Genomic DNA, 24,760 nt, shown 5'->3' on the forward strand with positions numbered 1-24,760 from the left:
TTGTATGGACAAGAAACAATATGGGCCCTAGGATGCTGTCTTGTGGTACCCCTATTAATACATTTTTTGCCTCTGATAATGAATTTATTTTGTGGTTGGAGTAAGATGATGTCAGTCCTACAACGCTTCCAATTTTTCTATAAGAATGTCCTGGTTCACAGTGTCAAAAGCTTTGGAGAGGTCTAAATTTACTCCTACTACACTATAATCTTTTTCTAGATTTTTGATTATTTGTTCAGTGTCGCACATTACTGCTGTTTCGGTATTTTTATGTGCTTGGAAGCCATGCTGATTTCTGTTTAGTAAATTATGGTCATTTAGATATTTGTTGATTCGGCACTTCATCAGTTTTTCTAATATTTTTGAAAATGCTGGGAGGAGAGATATTGGGCGATAGTTTTTTACCTTATACTTGTTGCCGTTTTTAAATAATGGCTTCACTTTTGAAATTTTCAGCCTTTCTGAAAAAGCTCCTTCACTGAATGATAAATTGGGTACGTGTGCAAAGGGCTTTGCGATTTGTGGTGCTGTCCTTGTTATGATTGACACAGCCGCCTCATCTATGCCAGCTGACATTTTGGGTTTCAAGCTTTGCATCACTTTCAACACTTCACCCTCATTTGTTGCCTCTACCCTCATCCTACAAGCTGTTTTTGGATATTCAGGTTTTTCTTCATTTGTAAATTTTAAGCTTAATGAAGTTGTTACATTTATGAAATAATTATTAATATAATTTGGCAAATCTTATTTATTAATATTGACATTTTTTTTTAATTTTTGAGGCTGATGTCCTGGTTTTCACAACTCTTCCTTGTTTCAGTCTTCACAATACCCCATATGGCTTTTGATTTGTTTTCAGAATGTCTTATAAAACTATCATTACTTATGAATTTTGTTCTAGCAATTACTTTTCTATATATCCTCTTGTAATTTCTGACATATTCTATGAATTGTGGGTCTGTGGATGTTTTCATTTTAGAAATTAGTCTCTTTAGAGTTCCACAGGAAGTTTTGATGCCAGCTGTGATCCAAGAAGTTGGCTTTGTATTGGCATGTGAGCTGATTTTTGACAGATTTTTTGGAAAACATATTTCAAAATATCCCATGAAAATGGAAGAAAATGTGTTATATGCATCATTTGTATTTGTTATGGATAGTACTTCTGCCCATGCCTCATTAGTTAGCATATTTATGAATTCTACACAGTTTTCTGTAGAAAAATTTCTTTTATACATGAAGTGTGTTTTTTTTTTTTTCTCTTTTAGTGGCCTTGAAGGAATTTTGAGGACAAGAGCATTGTGGTCTGATAATCCCAAATCAGTATTTGTTACTTCAACTTCTGTGCATCCTACATTTGAAAATATATTATCAATAAGACTGACTGTATTATTTGTTATTCTTGTGGGTGTGTGTATGTGTGGAAGCAGGTTGAAACTACATAACAGATTTAGGAACTGGTCTTTTAGCCTACTTTCACTCATAAGGTTAATATTGAAGTCACCACACACAACTACAGTGGCTCTATCAGTGAACAGAGTGTTAAGCAACATTTCTAATTGGTTAAAGAATATGTCTGCATCACCAGTAGGTAGTCTGTATATTGCTATGACTATGACTTTTCCCTGTATTTCATTCAGATACCTGAACAGGTGCTTTTCAGGACACTCAGGTTTGTAAGATTGGACCTTCAATATCGATTTACCAACTGTTCATAGGAGGTTTAAGCATGGCAAAGAATGGATGTTTATCCACAACACTGAAAGACCATCAAATTGATATCATCTTACTCCAAGAAACCCACCTAGAAGAGGATGCACAACTTCACAGCAGACAAAGGATTCCGGGGTTTAAACTTGTAACTGCTAACAATGATCCAAATAGACCTTGAAAAACTTATGTAAGAAACAACATTTGTAACTATGAAGCCTTGCCATCAACTTCAGATGACAAAATTTTCACAGTCACAGTTAAAGTGGGGAAACTGATGATAGTCAAGCTACACAAATCACCAGGATACAACTGTCCTTCTCCGCCTTAGCCCTCACCACAACACCCCATTATCATCTCAAGACACTTCAACAGCCACCATAAACACTGAAGATATCAATAATATTATGAAAATGGACAAAACCTTGCTCACTGGATGGAAACAGAAAACCTCAAACTTATATTTGATGCAAAATACAAGGTTACTTTCTTTTCCTGCTGATGGAGTTAGAGCTACACACCTGACCTATGCTTTATCATGCAGTCTCCAAACTTGCCCAGTGAGGGGCACCACAGTCCTAACCAGATTCCTCCACAGTCAGTATTCTCCAATAATTTTCCAGACAAGATTGTTCATACCCATCATCTAATCCTATCCAAAACCAAGATGGAACTTTACAAAGGCTAACTGGTCTGAATTTTCCAAACAAACAGATGCCAACACAAAATGGATAAAACACATCTTCACCAACCACAACAGACTTATTCATGTATTGAAAGGTGCAGCACAATGATGTAGACCACAAACGTTTATCGCAAAGAGTACATTCTTGGCTGGAATGAAGACGGTGAAAGACTTCTCACGGAATACGAAGACAGTGGTGACCCTACTACTGTTTATGACGATCTACAGTCAATAAATGAGAGCAAACAAAACAGATGGAAAGAAACTGTAACTTCCTTGGGTCATACTCACTGCAGCAGGAAGGCCTGGTCCTTAGACAATTAGGAGAACCGACATTTGAAGCTGACTGCTGAATGATCCTACTGCCGCCAACTTTCATTGCATGCAAAGACCAAGAAGATAAGATACGAGAAATTCAGGCTCACATGGAGGCATACAGATAATTGTCTTTCCCTCGCTCTCTTTGTCTGTGGAGCAGTGGAGGGAATGGCTAGTAGTGGTACATGGTACCCTCCGCCATGCAATGTACAGTAATTTGTGGAGTACCTATGTAGATGCAGATGAATCAGAAAGCTGGATACTGCAAATATCGCCACCTGACAACAATATATTGCTCTGATTTCTCAGGATCAAAGGTCTAGGGATGTTGAAGTAACACTATATCAGACCTGAAGATGCGGGATGAATACTTAAAACACAACCCTCTCCAACCAAATCCTCAAAAGATAGTTGTATCAACCTTCCACCAATGAAATAAGCAAGCAAACTACAAACCTTCCATCACATGTACAGATCAGACTCTCCAATATTGCAATACTCCAAAGTACCTATGTGTGAACTACATATGTCTTTGACATACAAAATCCATAGCCAGAATGTGGCAATTACAACCAAAAGTTGGAAAAATATACTCCAGAAGTTAACAGGAACTGCCTGGGGTGCTACTGCAACAGTGCTCAGATCATCATCTCTATTTCTTTCGTACTCAGTCACAGAATACTGCTATTCCATGTAGCTAAACAGTGCTCACCATAAAATAATTGACACATACCTCGACCAAGCATTGTACCTCATCACAGGGTGTATTTGTCCCACAAACACACATTGGCTGCCAGTAATTAGTAATATTCCACCACTGCCCATAAGAAGATCACATTCATTGCTGAATATGTGGGCAAAAAAAGGAACATTCCAAATTACCAATTCAATAAGAAATTTCATCATCAGAACCCCAGTAACTGAGGTCTATAAAATTGTCATGATGCCCAGCAAAAAGCCTGCAGGATACTAAATTCAGCAAGCAAGAAGCTTGTAACAATCAATGGCAGGAGTGATTTTCCATAAAGCATCCTGGGAGTGGGAACAGCAAACAGTACAGCACATAACATTTGAATGTTCCCTCCGAGCATTTAAAGAGACTATGGAAGATCTAGACAATTTGTCTGCATAAGTTTATCAGTGGATTTCCAAACTGGACTTAGAGTTACAAACCCGTTAAAAACTTGAGATTGTGTATATGTGTAAGAAAAGTATATCCAGGTATTTGCTGGAAATAGTTGTCTATATTTCTCTGTCATTATATGATAAATAAATAAGTAGATTTAAGTTCATTAATTAAAATTTCCGAGCTGAACTGCCATGGTCCATATATAAAACTATTTCTCCTTCCTAACGTTTCATTTCCGGCTGCGGGCAACATCTACTGAGGTGAGTCGGTGACTGGCTGCTAGGCGCTGGTGGTCCCCCTTATATAGAGCACTTAGATAGCGCCACCACTCGTCACGTGCTTTCGACTTTAAAACTATCTTTGGCGAGTGCCATCTCTCTCGATTCCAGGTAATCGATTGTCACTTCGTTAGTACAAATTTGACCGCCATATCTTGTCTAGTTTTAATCCTTCTTCTTTTCTATTTAAATTATTTCCATGCTTGTATACTTTTATAGCTTCTCTATACATGCGAGTATAATAATGTGAGGTCCTAGCTATCACATTTGTCTCACTAAATTTCATTTCGTGATCACCGTCTTTCAAAACGTGTTCTGCTACAGCTGATTTCTCAATTTGTCCCAATCTACAGTTCCTTTTGTGTTCCGTTAGGTGGGTATTAACACTCCTTTTAGTTGTTCCAATATAAACCATGCCACAGCTACACGGAATTTTATACACACCTGCAGTAGCTAAAGGGTGTCATGCGTCTTTTACCGATCTTAAACTTTCACTAATTTACTTAGTAGATAGAAAGATTGTCTCCACTTGAAACTTGGCCAATACTTTACCAATAAGGTCCGTGATGTTATGAATAAATGGAAGAAAAACTTTTGCAGCCGACGGTTGTCGTTGTCGTGTATTTTCGGACACTTTTCTTCTAGGGTGGAGTGCCCAATCTATTTCCTTGTCAATGTACCCATTTCTCTTGAAAGCTGTTCGCAAATGGATTAATTCATCTTGCAAGTAAATTGGCTCACAGATGTTATTAGCTCTGTCCACGATAGTTTTTCTGACTCCTCTCTTCTGCCTAGGATGTTGATTCGAATTCTCATGTAGGTAATGATCGGTGTGTATGTCTTTACTATATACCTTGTGCCCTAAAGTCCCATATGCCCGTTTAATAACCAATACATCCAAAAAATTTAGTTGTCCATTACTCTCTTTCTCCAAGGTGAATTGTATCCTTGGATTGAAACTGTTTATGTGCACGAAAACATCACTCAGTTCCTCTTCAGCATGATTCCATAACACAAAGGTGTCATCCACGTATCGATACCATTTCAAAGGGCTTCTTTTTGGCCGACTGCAGCACATGTTGTTCGACAAATTTCACAAACAGATCAGCAATAGCAGGGCTTAGAGGGCTACCCATGGCCACCCCATCAATTTGTTCATAAAAGTCGTTATATTGAAAACAAGTCGAGGATGGACAATGTCGAAACAAAGCTATTATATCAGTAGGAAACATATCAGCTCTGTAAGAAAGAGCTTTGTCAACAGAGACCATGGAGAACAGGGATACTACATCAAAACTGACAAGAATGTCACTTGGACTAACTGTGATTTCCCTAATTTTTTCGATAAAATGCATGGAATTTCTAATATGAGTGTCAGTTTTACCTATATACGGTTGCAACAAAGAAGCAAGATATCTAGCCAGCTCTTGAGTAGGAGCTTAGGTAATCCATACAGTCTAGGAGGGTAAGCTTCAGTTTTGCAAAGGTATCTGTTATCTTCTGTAGGAATGGAAGAGCTTTTTATTAATCGCTGGGTAGCACTTAACATGTTCATTGTAGGGTCCTTTTTCAGTTTTTTTTTTCTTTTTTTTTTTTTTTTAGGTGGTAGGATCCAAGAGGTCACTGATTTTTCTATGATGGTCCTCACTCTTCAGCACAACAGTAGCATTACCCTTATTAGCAGTAAGTACAGTAATATTCCTGTCCACATTAATCTCCCGTAATGCCTTCCTTTCTCCTAGGGATAAATTACTGCTGGGTGGCTTGGCTTTACGTAATATCCTGGCTGTATCCATCCTGATTTTATCGGCAGAATGTGGTGATAACAGGTGAATCCCTGCTTCTATATTGGCAACAATATCTTCCGTGGGAATCTGTGATGGAGTGATAGCAAAATTTCTTCCTTTCGAAAGAACAGAGGCTTCCTCCTTGGATAGTTCTTTCCTGGACAAGTTGATAACTGTATGGGAACTGTAATCAATGTTTCCGGTTGTTGTAAATGCTCAAACTTCTTCTTCTGCCTATTAGAAGACATTTCTGCACTAAGTTCCATAGATCTAAATGTTAATCTATCCACCTTATTCCAATTACCCAACTGCATAGTATTGCTAATACGTAAAGGAAGATTTAACAGTTGACTACTAGTTACCACAAGTCCTCGACGTGTTTGATACATCCGCTCCCACCATGGAGAAAGAGAGTAATGGACAACTAAAGTTTTGGATATATTGGTTATTAAACAGGCAGATGGGACTTTAGGGCATAAGGTGTATAGGAAACACTTACACACCGATCGTTACCTACATAAGAATTCGAATCATCATCCTAGGCAGAAGAGAGGAGTCAGAAAAGCTTGTGGATAGAGCTAATAACATCTGTGAGCCAATTTACTTGCAAGATGAATTAAGCCATTTGTGAACAGCTTTCAAGAGACATGGGTACACTGACAAGGAAATAGATTGAGCACTCCACCCTAGAAGAAAAGTGTCCGAAAATACACGACAAAAGTTTTTCTTCCATTTATTCATAACAACAGAAATCAGCATGGAGACACAGTATTTAAGGATGCTCAAACCAGCATGTCGTCATCAAACAGCTGTGGGAAGTGATGTTATGTTGAGCCTGTGCTACTCCATGCTGCGCCGCTGACAGGTTCACTTCTGTCTCAGCTGGGAAATAAACTACTGCCCACTTCCTAATCCTCTTGGCACCAGGGGAAGGTCCGCACTCTGCCACCATCCTGAAAGAACCACACCAGGATCCAACTGTCTCTTCCCTTCCCGGGGCACCAACAGAAGACCACTACATTCCGAGCCTGGAGCATGATGCAGGCTGGTGCCCCTGTGGTTACTGCTGCCATTCACACTCATTTTGGCCAGGAAGCATGGAAACCTGGCAACGCCCCACCAGCAATGGAATATAGTCAGCAGCCAGAAGTTTTCGGCTCTGGGAAGATGCTGTCATATTCTCTGCTCCACCAGTAATGATTATAATGAAGCCTCAATAAAGAAGTCTTTTAACCGTCATTGAACATTCTTCAGTTCCCCAACATCCTCCCTCATCAGAAAACCACAGCCCAGACTAAGCTACCAGAGCCATTCTGTTATAATTGGTGTCAGCATGACTGCTAAGGATGAACTTAAAAAGGAGGAGATGGACAGGCAGAAGACAGCAGAACCTTGGATCTTCTGCAGCAGGGAAATCCTATGCAACAATACAAGTTAGTGTTGAATTCAAAGTTTTGTTTGAGCATATTTGGTTGTCTTTCCACCCTTTCTTCATCCTTTCATTATTTGGGTATACTGATATTTGGGTCAGTAGTAAGTAGGTAACACAAAGGAGCAAATTTTGGCTCAGGATGTTGTTCAGCAGTTAATAAATCAAGTAGCTAAGCTAAATGCAGAATTAGGGCAACTAAAGGCAGAAAGCAGGAAATTAGTGTGTCTTAGTACACATATCTTGGAGATCAACAACACTGCATTGGTTACACCATTTTCAGATAAGTCAAGGGTTTGTATTATTTGACAATTTGGATATAGCTGCTGGATGGGGAAATTGGAGTAATAAGCAGCTGTTCAGAGTAGCCAACCCAAAACTAGCAGGGGATGCTAGGACTTATGTGATGTATCATGAAAAGTTAAGGGAAACACAGTCATTCGAGATCTTCTGGGAAGGGTTAGTAAGCAGATAAGGGTGGAAGAATACATCAACATACTACTGTAAGCAACTTACCAGTATGTTTCAAAAGAATGGGCAAATCAGTAGATAATTTTGCAGACTTTATTTGCAAATTTAATGTCAATAAATAAGGAGCTCACAGAAAATAACAATGTTAATGAAGCCATCTTTCAGGAAGCTGAGCAGAGAGTACTGGATCTGTCTTTACAGGGGTTACAGCCAGAAATATCTCAGTGTTCAGATGGGATCTTCTAAGACTAAATGAAATAGTAGCAACAGCAGCTGTGCTACATGAAACTGATGTGATCACAGAGCCTCAAGAAAGAAAAGTTGTATTTAATACGGACATTGCATGTTTTAGATTTGGACATACCGGGCATATGAGCTGTAATTGCAGAGAACAGAAGTGGAAGATATATGAGCAATTTGGACACTCTGAGCTGATTGTAGAAACAGATATTCACAGAGAAGAAGACTGCCACAGGGTACACCTCACTCCTTGCAGTTTAATGGGGCACGGGGCAGTGTGTCCACTGTACAATGCTCCCATTTGTCATTGAAATTCACACTAAATTTCGAGTTTCTGTAAAACTTCACCATCCTAATTGATGTTACAGTACTCAGTCTCACTACAATGACCTTGTGGACACTAACCCCTGTATCTTTCCTGATGCTGCCAATTCACTCAGGATTATTTGTTGCTCAAAGGTCAAATAAGTTTTCATAACCATTTACACTTCAAATGAGCTCGTGAACTAAATGCTAAAAATAATTTTTGGAGAAAGTATTTAGAACAATTTCAGATATTATTTTACACCTACCACTGACTTTGAACATGTATTTTTGTGAACGTACCAAGGGTAGATCTCAATCACCACTATTTATAACTGCATGACTGGGGCATGTATTTGAGATGATACTCAATTTTTAACCTTTCAGCAACTGTGTCATCTGAGTCAGTGGGTGGTGGGTGCGGTGGGTGGTAGGGGGGAAGTCAGTAAAAGGAACCAATTATTAATTTATTCTGGTTGTCAAGTACAACCTCTGTCCTTACTAAGTCACTGGAACTATCTGCTTCTATTACACTATAAGATATACTGCTTCCAACAGCAAGAAACACACCACCACCAATTGTACTTAATCTATCCTTTATGAACACTGTTAGGCCTTTGTAAAAATTTCAGCTGAAAGTATCTCCATCATTAGCCAGCTTTTAATACCTACAACAATTTGAACTTCAGTGTCTTCTATTGGTATTTGGGGCTTTGGTTCTTTCCTAACACAACTACAATACTTTACTTCTGCATTACCTATGATTCCTAGGTTTACCTTTATACTGTGCTTGACCTGTACCCTTTGAGACTGAAGCCATTTTTGTTCTTTTCCAAGACTTTCTAACATAAAATAACGCTGAGTCCAGTATCACAGTACTCACTACTTATGTAGCTGCCTCCTGTGTGTAAGGGTCCCCTGACCTATTAAGTGGTGTCTGATACCCCAACATCCTAAGGCACAAGTCAAGGAATCTGCATGGCCACAGAATTATTTAAATCTTTGATTCAGATCCTCCCTTCAACACTGTACAAAAGGTCCACATTCGGTCCTACGGACAATGCTACAGATTGGTGAGTTCTGCTTCCATCTTGAAAGCAAAACTGGCAGTTTTTATCACTTAAGACAGCCAACCAAAATCAAAGTGAATCTCTTACACATATCATCAGCACTGACATGAGCCACCACCTGCAGAATTGTGTAACAGAATCGAAAACTGAACAAATGCACGACAAAACCACTACTGTTAAAGTGGGAAATTAAAAACATAATATTAAAATGCTGCAACTGACTTCATAAGAGCTAAATTTATCCATCAGAATCATTAAAGTCTCAAACACTGACCTTCAGATCATCAGGCACCAGTATCTTAGAGTAGTTTTCAACAGTGTATATGGCAATGTTAAAACTGTGGCAACCAATAACATAAAAGTCCCCCTGAATCAACTACTATCAATGTGTTCTACTTTTGTGTGAAGAGGCACTTTTGGGTTCACCCAAGGAAGATTTGATGCTCCCCAAGGCTGGAGTTGACAAGTACCCTCACTTTCCACACATCGAGCAGATGGCAAACACACTCCATGAACATCGAAGGCACAATCTCCTCTCGTATCCCAATAAATCAGATACAGAAATGCACTGCATCAATACTGGTCATACTATGAAGTATGACAATACCAAAATTCCAGCATCAGCTTCATCAGTCTGGAACTTGATGGTGGAGGATTTAATTGATAGAGACAGCAGTGTCAACATGGGCAAAGTAAAGAATCCTATTATGGATCGAGCATCTGACCATAGATTCAGTTCAACACAGCTACAAGTGCTATAGCTTCTGTCTCTTAGCTCACTTTTAGAAAAGAGCTAAAAGATATACAGCCAAAATAACAGTTGACAAAGTGAAGTTTCTGTGGCTACAAGACTAAAAATATAATGATCAGACAGCTGAATCTGTGGAAGGCAAACATAGATGATGTAGTGTTCCTGGTTATGAATGGCAACAACATAGGGAAGGTCTGAAACACATTAAGAAACATTAGTTATTGTACCAAAATTAAACATGAACAAGTCAGGAAAAATGAGCCCAGGACACATATTAAGCACAAAAGTTCAAGGATGATTTAAGGAGATAGATACTTGAAAAATTTGGGCATTCATTAAATAAAGAATTAAATTCAAAACTATTCCTGTAAAGTACAGAAAAGAACTCTTCAACAGATGCTCAACATACAAACCATAGAACAAAGAAACTTGAAATGTTAACAATAAACTTGATACAAAATTGTTAAGACTTTCGTGGCCACTTGTTGACAAACTGCTTATTTGCTTCTGTCTCGGGTTCTTCGGCCGACGTTCGTGTGATGATTTTGCTGCATTTCTAGATGTGCTGGTCACAAGGGATGGCCAAAACCTGGGACATAGCATGTACCGAAAACCGACGCACACGGACCGATATCTGCACAAACTGTCAAACCACCACCCGAGCCAGAAAAGAGGCATGATTCAGACGCTCGTAACGCGAGCAGCACGAATATGTGAGCCGCAGCACCTTAAACGCGAAATGCAACACCTGGAAAGTGTTCTGAGGAGCAATGGGTACTCCACAAATGATATTAGAAGTGTAACAGAGCCAAACCACCGGCGAAGTAAGAAACCAGAAAAAGAAATGTCGGGTACGGCCTTTCTGCCATACATTCCCAGAGTGACGGACAGAATCGGCCGTATATTACACAAGCACGGCGTAAAGACAATTTTCAAACCGACAAGGAAGATCAAAGAATGTCTTAGATCGGCAAAGGATAAAAGGGACCCACTTGCAATGTCAGGAATATACTGCTTACCATGCACATGCAGGAAAGTTTATGTCGGAATGACTGGAAGATCAATCAACACCAGGATCAAAGAACATAAGCGACATTGCAGGTTGGGACAGGTGGAAAAATCGGCCGTGGCAGAACACGCACTGAGTGAGACCGACCAGGTACATGTAATAAAATTCACCGACACGGAAGTTCTGGCTGTAGAGAAGCACTATCACACCCGCTTGTACAGAGAAGCTGTAGAAATACACAAACACGGGAACAGCTTCAACAAGAAAGAAGAAAGCCTTAAGGTAAACGGCTCCTGGCTTCCCGTACTGCAGAGAACGACCGTAGCAGGTAGCAAGAGGAGAAACGCACCGGAAATGACCGCGGAAATGACCGCGGAGAAGCCCTCGGACGTTGGCGCGCAAGGTACATATAGTCTGCGGCCGCGAGCCCGGCTCCAGTTCACCTCCGGCAATGGAGGGTGAAGCTTTGACAATGCCAGCCACTCGTGCTGGCGAAACGTCAGCAAAATCATCACACGAACGTCGGCCGAAGAACCCGAGACAGAAGCAAATAAGCAGTTTGTCAATAAACTTGATGCTTATCTACACAATATCAAAACCAACTACATGTCCAAGTTCTCCCAATACATCACAACAGTTCCAAAAGAATTATCTCAGCCTGCAGTCATTTTGTAAGTTATGGTACTATAATAATATTCAATATGGTAAGCTGACACTAACAACAGGAATGCCTTGACACTGATATACATTATTTTCAACAGTAGTTACTAAGAGTAGACAGAAGGAGCAGCCATGGTGAGTCGACTTTCACCAGTTGCCACCAGCATGCATATGGAACATTTCAAGGTGGTAGACCTGGAATGAGCCCCATGGAAACCAACTTGTTTTTCCCAATATATCAATGACACATTCATCATATGGCCCAATAACAGAGACTAGCTGAATGATGTCCTTACACATCTCAACTGCATACAACAGAATATCAAGTTTTCCATGGAAGTCAAAGTAGATGGAGTCCTACCCTTCCTAGATGTCCTGATAAAAAGGAGAACTGACAGTATGTTGGGCCAGCATGTACTGAGAAATAATGCACACCAATCCATATATACCCACCTGCAGACAGCTGCAACCAGCTGGTGTGAAGAAACAGAGGGTTCAAAACATTGGTACATAGGGCTTGCACCCTATCCAACCTGAGAGTATCAACAGCAACTTGCACATCCGAGGAAGGTGTTTTGGAAGAATGGCTACAAAGAGAGGCAATTCAAAGAGCCCTACATCACACACTGACTGAACAATTTGTGGAAACAGAAGAGGGTTCTCACAATAATGTGGCCATTGTGTTTATTCATTTTGTGGCACATTATCTGGAAAGAGAGGATGAACTGAGGGAAACACCCTGTGAAGACTGTCTTCTGGCTACCAGCTAAAACACCAGCACTGCTCAATACTGATACGAATGATCTTGGACCATAGATGTCTAGGGTCTATCAGATTTCCTGCCAAAGTGGTATACATAAGTTGAAAGGTGCATACTGATGAAGATCATTGCTGTGAACACCAACTGCGCACCAAACTGTTGCAACCTAACAAGATGTCTGTTGTGGAACACTGTGTATCAGAATTACATCTAACTTCTGTGACTGTGTCATAAAGAATCTATTGAGATTAATTGTGATAGTGGCCCACATGTTTTGAAGCTATTTTGAGTAGGCTCCAGAAGTTTCACTGAGAAATCCTTGCACATCCTAATTACAGTCCCAGTCTCTCCCAATTTTGGAACCTTAATCAATGAATTCTTGGCTGTCGATGTGCTCCAAAAAATTTTTACGAAGGCATTGATTGTTTTATCTCACAGTTGGATTATTGTATTAATCGTTATGGTGACCATAAATTAGCACAGAAATCAAACAACTCATCAACCCTCCTAGGAAATATGCTGGTAATGCATAATACTGCTTCTATCCCTGAAAATGACCTCAATTCAATCACGAAGAAAGCCCACAAGTTTCCTAAGGTATGCCAAATTCAGATGTTCCGAACAGGCTCAAATGGGATCATTTTCAGATAAACATAAATGAGTGTACCAAATTCACAGTATGAAAACTACCCCAAAATATCATGGCACCATCTCTGGGCTGGCTTACGCCCTCTATACATAGAACATTAAATGCCTCACTGGGCCAGTGGTGCACTTCACTTCGCATCATCTGAAAACAGGCAAATCTTGACTTGCTGGACACATTAAATGCCTCCAGTCTGCTACAGCTCAGTTTCTGTGTTGTTTGGCCAACTGGAGCTGAGTAGCCTTTGTGTGAGATTCCCAATACCAAATGTCCATCAGACGGGGCTTAACAATGTTCTGTCAGAAAATGGTTGACACACACCTGCATCCACTGGCAATAGTAATTCCTATTTGGTTTGAAATTCACTGTCATTGACAAGGTATGTCACTCATCTCTGGTCCCTGTCACTCAGAATCTTTTTATGAACACAGTTCCCATGCCACATTACATGGCTGTGTTTGGTGCAACATTCCTCCTTATAGACACATTGGACAGTCTACATCACTGCTACACCAAACAATCGCATTGTGTTATTGGACTTGTACAAATGCTGTAGCTTTTTTGTAACATTCCATCACATCTGCACTGATTCCATATCACTTACCACTGACTGGTGCGCCCGTATACACACACACACACACACACACACACACACACACACACACACACACACACACACACACACACACAAAAAAAAAACAACAACAACGAAGCATACGAGTGTGGGATTTGTGTCTGTGTTGAGATGCCATCATTCGAACTCTCCTGTCGGGAGGGTGAACTTGGAGTTGGAGTGGCTGCTTAAGACAGATATAGGGTCCCATATCGGTTTCGATTCCTGTGGATGTTATTGATAGGTGGGACTACACAAGGCATGGCTTTCATCTCAATAGGAAAGGGAAGGGAAGGGAAAACTGTCTGGGTTGATTGCAGAAAACATAAGGGGGGACATTGTCACAAGTGGTAAAATACCAGTGTTCACAGGTGTCAGAGGCATACCTTTTTTAGGATAAGGAAGAGGAAAAGAAAATGAGTTTTAAGAGAGGTTGGCAGACACACTCAGTTTGAGAAAACAGATGAACAGGAGTCAGACTTTAACATACAGCCTCCATTTAAACAATGTTTAACAGAAAGTAATCAGAAACTGCCAGTTCATCTTCACCAAAGCAGTTATAATCCCATTAGTATGCAGTATCCGTTATCTTTATTACACCAGAACATTCCAGGACTCAGAAATAAAGTTGATGAACTACTCATTTGTATTGATGAAATTGAATTCATCTAAGCAAATTGACATAATCTGCCTCTCTGAAGATCAAGCGACCACTGGTATAGATATGCTAGACATTTCAGGATTTAAGGTAGCTTCCTACTTCTGCAGAGTAGATAAGGATGGAGGAGCAGTTGCCACATTTATTAAAAACTGCCATAAATTCAAGAACATTGACATTAATAAATTCTCTTTAGAGCAGCATCTAGAATCATGTGCAACAGAAGTAGGGTTCAATAATAGATCCTATATAATAGTAACTATTTACCGAGCACCTGCAGGAAATTTTAATCTATTTATAAATCATCTAGAAGCTCTTTTGGCTTACTTAACAGGAAGAAACAAAGAAATTTTGATTGCTAGTGACTTTAATACAGATTTTCTAATGCAGTCTTCCAGTAAACATTTACTGCAGTTAGTAATGTTGTCTTTTAATCTAACTTACACTGTAAACTTTCCAACTAGGATCACTAAATCCTCCAGGACAGCCATTGACAACGTTTTTATAGACAAATCAAAGGAACAAAATCATGTCATAAAACCTGTAATAAATGGACTATCCGATCATGACATGCAGCTCCTTGTTTTGGATGTAAATTCTAAGCAGATTACCAAGACTGCTAAATCTGAGTACAGGAGAGTAGTAAGTCAACCAAAAATTGAGTGTTTTAGAAAACTGCTCAAAGATATGAACTGGATAGATGTTTATAGTGCTCATGACATAAATGAAAAATATAACACATTCATGAACAACATCAGTACCATGTTTGAAAACTGTTTTTCTCTAAAAGTTACTCAAATTAAACAGAAGTCTATAATAAAACCATGGATTACACAAGGAATAAAGATTTCCTGTAAGACAAAAAGGAAAATGTATCCGTCCACCAAGAATAGCTCCAATGCTGTTGATTTAGCTAGATACAAGAAATATTGTAAAATATTGAAAAAAAAAGTAATTGAGATATCTAAACAAATGCACTACGAGAAGAAGATAGCAATGTCAGGGAACAAAATAAAAACAATATGGGATATAGTGAGAGAGGAGACTGGTAGAACCAGAAAGGAACAGGAGTAAATAGCATTAAGGGTAGAAGACACATTAGTAACCGATGGGCATAGTGTCACAAATCTATTTGAGAAGTACTTTATATCCATTACTGATAAAATAGGATTGTCAGGATCAGTAAATAATGCCCTTGAATATCTGAAACTAGCATTTACAAATAGCTTCAGGTACTTGAATATGTCACTCACTTCACCAAAAGAAATAACTTCCATAATAAAATCTTTAAAAACAAAGCATTCTAGTGGTTACAATGAAATCTCAACAAAGTTAATTAAGGCATGTTCTTGTGAGTTTAGTACAATTCTAAGTTACTTGTGTAACCAGTCAATTACAACTGGGACATTTCCTGACTGGCTAAAATATGCTATTGTTAAGCCTCTATTCAAGAAAGGGGATAAAGAGATACCATCAAACTAAGTCTGATTTCACTTTTGCTAGCATTCTCAAAAATTTTAGAAAAAGTAATGTACAGGCAGCTTCTCAACCATCTGACCACAAATAACATATTATCAAGAACACAGTTTGGATTTCTGAAGGGCTCTGATATCGGGAAGGCTATTTACACCTACAGTCAAAATGTACTTAATTCATTAAATAACAAATTACAAGCAGCAGGTATTTTCTGTGATTTGTCAAAGGCATTTGATTGTATGAACCATGACATGCTTTTAAATAAATTAGAATTCTATGGTGTCACGGGCAGTGCTGCAAAATGCTTCAAGTCATACCTTGCTAACAAGAAACGAAGGGCATCAGTGTAAGGGACTAGTGAATTAAATCATCAGTCATCATCAGAATGCGAAGAAATTACATGTGGTGTCCCACAAGGATCCATCTTAGGGCCATTGCTTTTTCTTGTGTACATTATTGATCCCTCATCAGTTACACTGCCAGAAGGAGAGTTCGTTTTGTTTCCAGATGACACAAATATTGCAATAAATAGTATCTCGAGTGTAGTTCTAGAAAGATCTGCTAATGATATTTTCATGGATATTAATAAATGGTTTAAAGCCAATTCGCTAACATTAAACTTCGATAACACTCACTATATGCAGTTCAGAACCTGTAAGAAGTTTCCACCCAGCATATGCATAAAGTATGAAGAAGAGCAGATAGAAGTGGTTGACAGTCCTAAATTCCTGGGATTACAACTAGATAATAAATTCAGTTGTGAGGAGCACACCACAGAACTGCAGAAACACCTTAACAAATCTGTATTTGCAATTTGAGTGATAGCTGACATAGGTGACATCAAAATGAAAAAGCTTGCATACTTTGCCTACTTTCATTCCATAATGTCATATGGTATAATATTTTGGGGTATCTCTTCAAGTCAAACAAAAGTTTTTACAGTCCAAAAGCGTGTAATACGTATTATTTGTGGAGTAAATTCACAGGCATCCTGTAGAAACCTCTTCAAAGAACTGGGTATACTAACTACTGCCTCTCAGTATATTTACTCCTTAATGAAATTTGTCCTAAATAATATATGTATTTTTCCAACAAACAGCTCAGTTCATACATACAATATCAGGAACAAAAATTATCTGCACAAGGACTTAAAAGCACTTACTTTAGTTCAAAATGGGGTCCACTACTCAGGAACACTCATCTTCAATAATTTGCCAGCAAACATAAAAAAATTTAGTTACAAATAAAGATCAGTTTAAAAGGAGCCTGAAAGACTTACTAGTGGCCAACTCCTCCTACTCAATTGTTGATTTTTTTTATATAAAAAAGTGATGTATTGTATATATTCATACTATTAGTATTGTTATTTCAGCTTAAAAAAAAAAAAATTGACATGTTCCACATCCACGAGGATCTCCTCAGCATGGATCTATGGAATTAAGAACTACTCTAATCTAATCTAATCACTTCACTTTCATGACTTATGCCAGCTATGGAAGGTCACATGTTAGCCTGCTACTAGCTCTACACAATCTGCAGCACTCGAAAGTGACCAGAGTGTTCTTTTTAAGGAGGTACCTAATATTCTGTCTGGGGGGGGAGGGGGAGGGTGGGAGGAGGTGGGAGCTTATCATATAGCAAAAATGAATGATGACCACACCTGTGAAGGAACTAGGAAAGCCCTGATGGATGATGAACTGTTTGCAATTCATCTAACAAATTTATCTCTCCTACCCTACCCACTCCCTGCTCTCCACAACATGCTATCTCACTGTTTGCTAGGAACACAGACTCATGTCATATAGACCACCATCAGGCATGTGCTGGCCAGCTACACCTAATGCCATTACAACAGCAGAAATTCAAAATCTCGTTTATTTTTCACATCCCATTATGAAGAGTAACACCGTTAATTGGCTAAAAGGAGAGACTATACAGTACATTTCAATGAAAGAAGAGAAGAACAAAGAGGACTTTCGCATATACCTGATAATACAGTACCTCAAATTCAAATAAATAAAAAAGTACAATGAAGAATTCACCATTTTAAACCAAACTATACCATAAATATAACAAAACAAAAATTATGCACCATGTGAAATTCCCTGATGTATAACAACCTCAACATTTACTTTGCCTCTTTCTCAAAATTTTACATCCATATTCCATACTATGAGAAAATAAGATTTGAGTTACTTACCCTACAGAATAAGAACTGTTGTGCATTTGATTTTAGGCAGAGGAGGTTAAAATCAATCAAAGACAATTACTGCCATACTCTACATAACACTAGAATACTTACTGCTGCACCAGGCTGTCTGCATGCTACACTTTGAAGATTCCACTGACGGAATCTGCACAGGCTGGCCACTGGAGGCTGCCTGCAGTGGGTCAGACAACTTGTGAACATGGCATGGCATCCACCACGCCATCTAAGAGAACCCTGCTCTTTATAAGTACTGTGGAGTAGGCACTCGCCCTTGTATTGTGTTCATACTTATTGTCAGCAACTGCCTGTAGCAGTATCTGGATTGTTTCTATATTAGTGTCTATGTTCTCAATTGCTGTTCGCTTGTATGAGGAAGAAGAATAAACTTGGGTTCACTATGGCTGTGCTGTTTGTTTGTGTATTACAGTACAAAACAAAGACAAACTTTACTTTATTTAACAAATGGCAGATGAAGCCAGGAAAGCATTCTGCAGGAAATCATCCTGGCCTGCAATGGAAATATGAGCACTGTAACTACAATAAAGGCAGTTCTTGAATCTCACTTCTGGAAAGGGGAGGGAAGTGAAAAAGAGGGGGGGGGGGTTGAATTGTATAATGTGGCAGTCATTTCATTTCTGTCTTTTGGTTTCATAATTTATAAACAGTGGGGAAGTATCAGATTGCTAATCCAAAGGTTGCTTCTGCCAATAATATGACAGTTTTGATTATATGTTCAATTGTAGGTCCCCTATAACTGTCTGGGTAAGTCAGTTGAAAATATGTCCAAGACTAGTGAAGCACTGCAGTCTTCAAATAGTTCCATTCCTCTTCTAATATTACTTCATCTTCTTAATCCTCATAATTGTGGCAGATGTCTTTAACTATTCCAATTGGTGTTTGTTAATAGTAATACAATAACAGTGACAAAATTCTATACCACAAAATTAAACATCCTGTAGGTACCTGGAAAAATATGTTTTGTATCTGTGGAAACCACACTGTTTGCAATGAAGACTTCACTGCCTCAATCTGCTTGATGATAGTTTGTTGAAAATCTCCCAAATCCCATGCTCTCCTGTTGGTTGTAAATTCATCAATATTGATTAGCCTCAGATCACTGCAAGAGAAATGGAAATCAAATATGACTGTATTTATTTAAGTAAATGATTCAATTTATTTAAAATTATGCTGACATTCGTGTTTTATGATTTCAATAATTGTCCAATAGAGGCAAATTTAGTTCATGTATGGTAAATAGTTAAAATTAAACACTGTTAAATGTTTATACAAGAGGAATAAATACTTCAATAAAACTTTGCAGTTATTGCAGGTGCATGATATTATTTCAAAGTAAACATCATGAGATAATTGCTGCACTGCATTACAACTCAGGATTATTAACACAACTGTATACACCACTACATGAACAAAACTGGAATTTGACAATGCTGACAAAGACAGTAGCCACGTGTTTTATAGCTATGCTTTTTTGTCCTTCTTCACTTGGTTAACCAATATAATGTTTCCTAATTTCCAACTGACTTTATTACTTCATTTTTGTGTACAATACTTCTATGAGTGGCTAGCCACCTTCTTAATGTGCTAATAACACCTTAAAAAAGCAAACAGGCCACTCATTACAATACTGTTTGTGAACTTGCAATCATCAGGTTAATAGGAGATCTGAGAACATACTATTAATAAAGAATCTCATATTGAAGAACCTTTTAAAAGAACTATCTATCTGTCTGAGTTCTCAGACAACTGTTATATGTAAAGAATCACATACTGATACATAATCACAGTTGTAACTAACATTTGAAAAGAGTGTTCACTTATGGCTTCAGTGATCATGGTTAGACAGTTTCAAAAGAACAATCACATGATTCATTCATCAGGTTCTGTATATAACAAAAAGAAAAATTGGGAAAAGGAAAACATCAAGACATCAATTAACAAAGGACAAGAAAATCATCCAAACTTAATTTGTGTACTGTATTAACAGTATGGTAACTTATGACTATAGTGTTCATGCTTATGCCCAATAAATGGCAAAATGGTATAAAATCGTGAAAGAGGCATCTCTGCACTTGCGCATCAGTATGAGTGCAGTTTCACTCACAGCGTAAGGAGTTCACCCTGCAAGGTGCCAACTGCCACTTCAAAGGACAGATGAACAGGAAGATTGCAGCAGCTGATCCAGAATGAGTGGCTGCAAACAATACCTGACCCAGACCAGGGACAGAACCTGGTTGGGACACCTTCTGCCTGCATGCAAAGAAGTGGGAAGCAATCACACTACTGTTTCCTTAGACATGCACTGTACTGACATTCATGTAACAGATTCTGAACTTAAAATACCTCCTTACATAGATCTCCAAGAGGAGGAATACATTGAGGCCATGTACTGAAAGTTAGAAATTCAGAAGAAATTAAGTAAAAAGAGGGAATGGACTGACATAAATATAAAATTGAATACTTTGATACACCTATCTCAAGGCAAATCATAAAATTCCGTACATGAGAAAATACAGACGAAAAACTGTATGTACTTACTACAGCCAAAATAATAATAATAGTTGAGATAATCAATTTTACTACTCATGACATCAGAGTTACAGAGTTGGGATACAACAGGCAAGAGAATGAAAGACAATTTATGAAACTAAGATACTTAAATAATAATAATGAAAAATTCTGTGAGGGAGCAATGCATAAAATAAAAGCAAGGCAATCACTTGCCTATGGTGATTTTATGCATAGAGCACAGTAACAGGTAACAGAAAACAGCATTCACATTAGCTTTCAACCACTAGCTCGTTTTCTAGTAATAGTACACACATTCACACACGGAACCCCACAGACTTTGAAATGCACACTCCCATGCACACACCACTAATATGAGTATTTATTAATCCAACAAAGATACGAAAATAGAGAGATGCAAGAAGTTACCTACAGATTACAGGAAGAGGGAAAAAATAAGACGACATAAGACTATTTTGTAGGAAATTCAGCATGCTTTAACCAAGTAACATCAATGAAAGATGGGAAAAAATGTAAAAAAAATATTTAAATAAGAAAGCGATACAAGTGCTAAGATTAAGGCCTAGAGAGAGAATGTGGAAAGTGTAGATAACTGACGAAAGATCAATAAACTGACAGGAATGATGAAGTAGAAGAACGTAAACATGGAAAAATGAAAAATAATATACAAGAGTTTAAATAATGAATAAAGAAGGCAGGCAGACTGCGTCACATAGAAATGGATCAGGAAGCAATGTAACAACTTAGTTAACAGTTAGAGAGAGATGACAGGTATGAGTATATAGGAGTGTTGGGGTTGATGTTGGACAAGGGACAAAGAAATCATACAGATAGAGAGGGTGAATGGTAGGATGGTGCACAGCCCATGTGAAATTGAACAGATGTGGAAAGAAATACAGAGAAATTATATGAAGGGGAAATATGATAGTAGAAAGAATAACTTGAACTGAAAGTGTAGTGAATGAAGTAATAAAGGGCTATAACATTCTAAAGAGTGAACTGGAGACAGTTTTTAAGTAAATGAAAACTGGAAAGGCTACAGTGATTGATGAGCTCCAACAGAAACACAAATAATGGAAATATACTCAAAGAGAGAGTGGCCCAATGGCATCTTGAAATCAATCTTTGCATCTCTCACAAAGAAAAGAACGCCAGAAAATGTGAGGAACGTAGGTATTTTAAGTCTGAAACCACATGTAGTCAACGTTTAACTGGGAATGGTGAACACATGGGTGTATAGTAAGCTAAACAGCATCATGGGACAAATGTATCATTTCAGAACAGGTGTAAAGTAAGTACATTCATATGCGATGATTGGCTAAGAGTCCATTAAGAGGGATTTTCAGCCACCTGTGTGCAAGTTCTTTCAACTGGATGCCATTTTGGTGACTTGTGCTTCCTTAACTTCCCTCAGAATTCCTACCAGGGAAAGAGCATCTACAGTTAAATATGGAATCCGAGTCACATGTCGTTCTTAGCATATCTTCACATCACTGAGAGATGAAGGCTAGCACAAAGACAAACTGAAGAAGATGGAGGCACAATAGGTATTACATCCTTACTTTTACTTCAAGCCTCAGGAAACAGGTACATAGAAAATAACTTGATAGTTTATTTTGTTTTTTATTTATTTGCCAAAAGGTTTTGACTGAATAAAGTGAGATGGACTCATTTTTATTACAAGAAAATATGGCATCAACTGGAAACAAATAATACTGATTTAGTAGTTATACATTAAGCAAAATTGTTGGAAACATAATGGACAGAATAGGAATAGGAAGAGGAGTCAAGGAAGGATGTTGCATTTCACCTATGTTATTTAACATCTATCCAGAAGAGATTCTAGCACAGTGCATGGATGAAATGAGAGGAGTGAGTGTAGGAGGCCAAAGGTGACATATATATGTTGTGCTGGCAACATGTTAGTTTTAGTGAGTCCAAGAAAGTGCTTAATGAAATGGTGAAAGATCTAAACAGCAATGCTAAGAATTACAATTCCAATGACTTGGGAAATATTATAAAACAGAATCTAAAACATGGCACAGATTTCATGAGATATACATAGGAGAAAGCATATATTGACTGACTCTTCTAAGGAAACACACTCTCCGAACCCCAACAGTACCCACAGTATGATGCAAAACAGCTCTCATGCAGTGACTGGCTCTGGAGTTAGCTGAGCATCTCTGCAATGTTTTCATGCTTATAAAATGAACTGTAATGATATGTGCTGCTCTTCTTTGACTCTGCTCTAATTCCTTTATCAATCCTATCTGGAACTTATCCTGGGCTGCCAAACAATATTAAAGGTTTCACTGAACATAGGTTTTATAAGCTACCTCATTTGCTGGTGAAGTACATTTCCTGAGAGTTCTTCCAACAAATCTCATTATCACATCTGCCTCACTTGTGGTTAATTTTATGTGGTCATTCCATTTTAAATATGTGAATGGACTCATTCACATATTCCTAGACATTTTTTAGAAGTAAGTGCAGCTAGTGATGTTCTGTAATCATGTAGTCATACAATGAAGTGTCTTTTTGTGTAGATATATTCAATATGTTATATTTGTTTGTACTGAGAATCAACTGCCACTCCCAGCACCAAGTATTGATACTCTGTCGGTCTTCCTGCATTTCACTAAAAATTTCCAAAATTGCAAAGTCTCTGCATACAACAGCACCATGTACATAAAAGCATCATGGAAATTCTGCCATTATCTACTTGGTCATTTGTATATATTGCGAAAAGTACTAACTTCAATGTCTGCTTGTATCAATTGACTACTATACCAGTCACATCATACAAAGGTGAAGCATTAACATTTAGAAAGAAAGATAAAGAAAAACTATGAACGCTCAAAGGAAAAATAGTCAGAAAATTTTTTGAACTGGTGTATGACAGAAATAGCATGAAATAAAAGATATTAAAAAATGAAGAATTAAGAGAGCTGTACAAATACTGTAACAATGATGTTACAGTAAAGAAGAGACAGCTGAACTGGGCAAGCCATATAACAAGGATGACAAAAAACAGACTACCTAAAAAACATTCAGCAGGATAACAGATGGTATGAGAGGAAGGTTGAGACACAGAATTAAATGGCAAGATAACATCTACGAGGACATAGCTAGGATAAACATAAAGACCAAATGGACAAACAGTGCACTGAATAGAAAGAAATGGAAGAGGCTTGTAGAGCAGGGGTATAGCTGAAAAGGCCCTTGCCACATGTATAGCACAAATTAAAGTAAGTGAAAAGTAATGGTTCGAAAACACTACCTCGATGTACAACAGAAGTTATTTATCACATCCAAATACTTCTCTTTACCAAGAATGCCATACTGTGTTCTGTTTACCAGGAACTCCTCAGTCTAATCACATACTTGGCCTGATATTCCATACGCTTGTGTTTTTTCCGCTAGATGGCAGCATGGAACTGAATCAAGAACCTTTCTGAAGTAATGGAACACAATATCAACCAGAGTACTGTATCTACTGCTTTCTGGGTCTCATGGATAAACACAGTGAGCTGGATTTCACATGATTGTTGTTCCCAGAACCCATGTTGATTCTAACAGAGATGATTTTCCAACATCAGATATACAGGGTGATTTTTTCCACCATGTACAAACTCCAGGGAATTTTTGATAAAAGGATATGGCACAAAAAGATCCAATGGACTTATGTCTGGAAATACATAATTTCCATACTAGAGAACATATATCCAATCATACATTCTTACAGAGATTGCAGTCTAATACGCTCTGTACCATGCACAGTTACAGTATGTGTTGAAAATGGTTTCCATGTGCCTCAATGCATGAATCTACGCGTGTAGCATGTTCTGTCTCACGCACTTACAATGGCCAGGCTGCACCTGAACAGTGTCACAGACAGCATGAATATGCTGCTCCTGCGTCTCCACATCTGGAATAGACTATGCATACACAATACCTTTGAAATGGCCCAATGACCAGAAATCGCATGGGGAGATCCAGTGAATGAGCAGG

General features: G+C 38.3%; 1 protein-coding gene across 1 annotated transcript in view; it reads right to left on the reverse strand.

Annotated features, from left to right (window-relative positions):
• LOC126336485 (dynein axonemal heavy chain 7) overlaps positions 1 to 24,760 on the reverse strand; it is a 978,012-nt gene that overhangs the window by 801,153 nt on the left and 152,099 nt on the right. The window contains exon 3 of the mRNA XM_050000228.1: positions 19,163 to 19,316. Coding sequence (XP_049856185.1) covers positions 19,163 to 19,316 — 154 coding nt within the window. The remainder of the gene's footprint in view (positions 1 to 19,162; positions 19,317 to 24,760) is intronic.

Source organism: Schistocerca gregaria, chromosome 2 (assembly GCF_023897955.1).
Source record: "Schistocerca gregaria isolate iqSchGreg1 chromosome 2, iqSchGreg1.2, whole genome shotgun sequence".
Taxonomy (NCBI): Eukaryota; Metazoa; Arthropoda; class Insecta; order Orthoptera; family Acrididae; genus Schistocerca; species Schistocerca gregaria.